Source organism: Chaetura pelagica, unplaced genomic scaffold (genome assembly GCF_000747805.2).
Source record: "Chaetura pelagica isolate M959 unplaced genomic scaffold, ChaPel_1.0 scaffold55, whole genome shotgun sequence".
NCBI lineage: Eukaryota > Metazoa > Chordata > Aves > Apodiformes > Apodidae > Chaetura > Chaetura pelagica.
Window position 1 is genome coordinate 3,921,780 of NW_009953571.1, and position 4,673 is coordinate 3,926,452.

General features: G+C 40.7%; 1 protein-coding gene across 2 annotated transcripts in view; it reads left to right on the top strand.

Annotated features, from left to right (window-relative positions):
* PHF21A (PHD finger protein 21A) overlaps positions 1-4,673 on the top strand; it is a 94,631-nt gene that overhangs the window by 74,420 nt on the left and 15,538 nt on the right. For both annotated transcript variants that reach the window (XM_009999559.1, XM_009999560.1), the window contains 2 exons: positions 1,461-1,757; positions 4,505-4,603. In XM_009999559.1, coding sequence (XP_009997861.1) covers positions 1,461-1,757; positions 4,505-4,603 — 396 coding nt within the window. The remainder of the gene's footprint in view (positions 1-1,460; positions 1,758-4,504; positions 4,604-4,673) is intronic.

Consider the following 4,673-nt stretch of genomic DNA (forward strand, 5'->3'; position numbering starts at 1 on the left):
TTTAGACCAGAAACAGTTCTGTCTTTTAGGACAATTAGGAGTGGAAGAGGCTTCCCAGAGATGTTATGGAAGGTCCATCCTTGGAGTTTTACATGACTGATGTGGACAAAGCCCTGAGTGACCTGGTCTGTGTTTAGTGTTGGCCCTGCTCTGAGCCAGAGGTCAAATTAAGAGACCTCCTGAGCTGCCTCCCAGCCTGTGTGGGTCTGTGATGATGAAATTTGCTTATGGTGGTCATATATGATCCTATTTGTATCATATGAAATGAAGCCATGGATGGGATGTCAGCAAATCAAAGATCTTAAATTGCTCTAAATGTTGTTTGCTGCTCATGAGCAAAAAAGGAAAAACAGGATGTCTCTAGATTGTTTCCAAGTATTTCTGTATTGGAACAGAGACTGATATCTGAAGCTGAGTAGTAAAACTTGTGTTTTACTTTTTTCCATGGTTGGGGAAAGACACAGATTGCTTCCTTATTTATACAACATCTTGGAGGAACTATTTCATTTGTAAGAAACATGTGGCACTGTGAATAGAAGTCTAAGTATTTTACAGAAGAAGAAAGGAAAGTATCTGATTAAGAACAGCTGGTATCTGATTAAAATTTGGGACGGAGATCAGTTGAAATGTGACCTAGTTTTCCATAATAAAATGCATTATGGAGTATTAGAGGTGGATAGGACAATAGAAAGTAAAGAAGGAAGAAGTCTTTCTTTTCAGGGTAATGTGTTCAACTTCTTTACTCTCTAATGATGTGGTAAGTACAAGCTTAACAATGGGCAAAAAATAAGCAAGTATGGGTGGTGGAGGATTGGAAGATTCTTGTGGCTCTTTTCTTTCCTGTGAAAGAAGAGGAGAGTAATGACTGCAGTTGCCTGTAGCTTTCAGCACTTTCAATGGGGGGATTAATGTATAATCTTGACAATTTTTTTGCTTAGCAAGTTCGGTTGTGCAGGTGTCTAAAGAATATATAGAATTGACAAAGGTAACATGGATTTGCTGAAAATTCTAACTACTTCTTTTAGGACACAGTCCACAGTTCATGATTTCTTGGAGGCCCAGTATAAAGCCCTGAAACACACTTCTATCTTGAAAGCCTCAACTGTGCCTGTAAATGTTACATGAAATTTTATGCTTGCTTGTTGATTTAGATACAGATAAGACACTTGGCAATAAACATGCAATAGAAGTGTCTGTGCATCCAGATACCATTTAAGGGACACTGACTGCATATGCAAATGTTATGGATGGGTTTTATGCAAGTAGGTTTGAAAATGTGGTGTTCTGTTCTCACAGCATACTTAGGACACTATGCTAAAAATTACATTCTATAAAAAATCAAGCAACCTTCTGCAGATTATACAGACTGAATTGAAAGACTTAGTACAAAAGTTCATCTGAAATACAGTTACTGATATATACATCTCTTCTTTTTTTTTTTTTCTTTTTTTTTCTTGTAGGTTCGACCTAAACCAGTTGCCCAAAATAACATTCCTATTGCCCCAGCACCTCCTCCAATGCTTGCAGCTCCTCAGCTAATTCAGAGACCTGTGATGTTGACAACAAAGTTCACACCCACCTCTTTACCTAACTCTCAGAACTCCATACATCCAGTTCGTGTAGTTAACGGGCAGACAGCAACCATAGCCAAAACTTTCCCCATGGCACAGCTCACCAGCATCGTGATAGCAGCACCGGGTACCAGGCTTGCTGGACCTCAGACTGTACAGATCAGCAAACCAAACATTGAAAAACAGGTACAGATAAGAAAGTGTGTACTAATGCAGCATACTGACTTTATTGCTTTACTCTGCTGGTTTGGAGAGCATGTCAGCCAAGGAGGAATTTTCAGTGGGTACTGATAGTCATGTTCCAACAACAGAGCAAATTACGGGATGACCTGTAAGTCTTGGGACAGAAGTTACCATTTTCTTTGATAGGTCCATTGGAATCTTTTTCTCATGCTTCAGTGTTTTTATGCTCCCCCTACTGTCTTAACTTTGGTAGTTTATAAGCTGGTTACATTGTAGCTGAAGTCTATGTTCATATCAAGCCTTTGAGAAACACTGGAAAAATATTTTATGTATTTTCAAGGGTGGTTACGTAGAAGGCACAAATTATGCAAAATTGTAGGGGTATTGAATACAACAAATATAGCCAGTTCTTAATCTTGCACTCTCGTGACTGGAGGCAAAGTAGTCTCACTCAGCTTCTGAAGACTGATAGTTCCCCTTGACTAAATTGTATTGATTGAGTGGAAGGGAAATCCTTAGAAACAGGGAGTTCTAAAAGTTTAGTTTTAAAGTTTCCATCCAGAAAAGACTTTTATAAAATGAAACATGACTGTAGTCAGTGTGGATTGCTTCTGAGTCTCTGCCATTCAGTTCAAGCAAAGCAATCTTCTGTTTCATTTTTAACACTTTTGTATATTATCTTGGTATAATATGGTGTACTATGTAATACATTATCTAGAACATACAATATTTCTCTAATTTATATAAATAATAGTAATACATATTTAATATATAACACTTTAATTCACTAACGTGCCTTGAAGTCACCTATGGAGACTGAAAATCATGTGCATGATAATTACACTCGTGCTGAGTTCTGCTTATGAAGTCTCATGAGTAGGTTCTTGTGTACCTCAAGGTTGTTTCACAAATTGTTCAGCAATGCCTGCACTTTTCATGTGATTTAGAATCATAGAATCATAGTATGGTTAAGATTGGAAGGGACCTTAAAGATCATCAGTTTCCAACCTCCCTGCTATGAGCAGGAACACCTCACACTAGACCAGGATGCACAAAGCCTCAACCAACCTGGCCCTAAACACCTCCAGGGAGAGGCTACCAACAATCTCCCTGGGCAACTTATTCCAGGACCTTACTACCCTCATGGTGAATAATTTCTTCCTGATGTCCAACCTAAATATACCTTCTTTAGGTTTAAAACCATTACCTCTTGTCCTATCACTACCCTCTCTGGTGAAAAACCCCTCACCAGCTTTCCTGTAGGCCCCTTCAGGTACTGGAAGGCCACTATAAGGTCTCTCTGGAACCTTCTCTTCTCCAGGCTGAGTAGTGCTAACTATTTCAGTCTATCTTCATAGCAGAGGTTCTTCAGCCCTTCAGTCATCTTTATGGCCCTTCTCTGGACCCTCTCCAACAGCTCCATTGTCTTTCCTGTGCTGAGGGCTTCAGAGCTGTATGCAGTGCTCCAGGTGGAGTCTCACCAGAGCAGAGCAGAGGGGCAGAATCACCTCCCTGGCCCTGCTGGCCACACTTCTTTTGATGCAGCCCAGGATGCAGTTGCTCTCTGGGCTCCAGCACACACTGGTGGCTCATATCAAGCTTCTCATCTACTACCACCCCCAAGTCCTTCTCCTCAGGGCTGCTCTCCAGCCATTCTCCCCCCAGCCTGTATTTGTGCCTGGGGTTGCACCGACCCAGGTGCAAGACCCTGCACTTGGCCTTGTGGAACTTCACAAGGTTGGCACTGGCCCACCTGTCCAGCCTGTCAAGGTCCCTCTGAATGGTGTCCCTTCCCTCTAGGGTGTCAACCACACCACACAGCTTGGTGTGATCAGCAGACTTGCTGAGGATACACTCGATCCCATTGTCCATGTCACCAACAAAGATGTTGAGCAGCACTGGTCCCAATACTGACCCCCGAGGAATGCCACTCATCACCTGCATCCACTTGGACACTGAGTCATTGACCACAGCTTCTCTTGAAGTTGTTCTGCTACAATGCTGTACTTTTTATGCCTAATCCTTTTGAAGTCAGCAATATTCATTTACTCTTCAAATAAATACTGATTATTCAGTGGTTGAAAAAGATACAGAACAACAGCGGTGGTTTAAAAATACATTAATTTTTCTGTATAGTTTCTCCATATCATAAAGGGGGAAAGTTTGTCTCTCTGTAGCTTCCCGCAGTCTGTAGCCTCAACAACTATGCTATGGGCTGAGTATTGTCATATAGGGTTTGTGATACCATTGCAGAAGATGATAGCTTCAAAAAAGAAAAAAGCTTCAGAAAGTTTCTGGGATCTTAGGAGTCAGAGAGACAGTTTCTGAGCCGTTCGTAACTCTATGAAATGCAAAGACTGAGGAGTGAGAAGTACAAGATGCATGTGCCATACAGAATGGTTTCTACCTGGAAGTCTTCCAGGGGCTGCTTTTTCTTAAAGTGTCTGTTAGTTTTCCCATGCCATATAGTGATTTCTGTAATGGAGTTAACTCTTTAAGATTACTTTTATTGCTTGCGTGGCTGTGTGGGTTAATGCAATGGTGCTAAAGCTGTTTGATCCTTTATTAAATGAAAACACTTTAGTTAACATTCCTTTCACGTCAGACTCCTCAATTAAGTCTTTGTTAGTACAGTGCCAGCTCTAAACTGTTTTTTCTATTGTATCTAGGAAAGCATTTGGTTTGCTTTGTGAGTCAAAGGAAAAAAGTCAATCTTATCACTGAATAAGAGAAACATTGTTTCTTTTCAGACTATTAAACCACACGTGGAAGCAGAAGAGAAGCAAACAGAAAGTCGTACAGTTACTCCACCTGCTGCACCGAAGCCAAAACGAGAAGAAAATCCACAGGTATCAGAACACACCCAGAACTTTCTTTCAAGAGAATAAAGGAAACACTCTTTCCTTCAGAAAACATTTT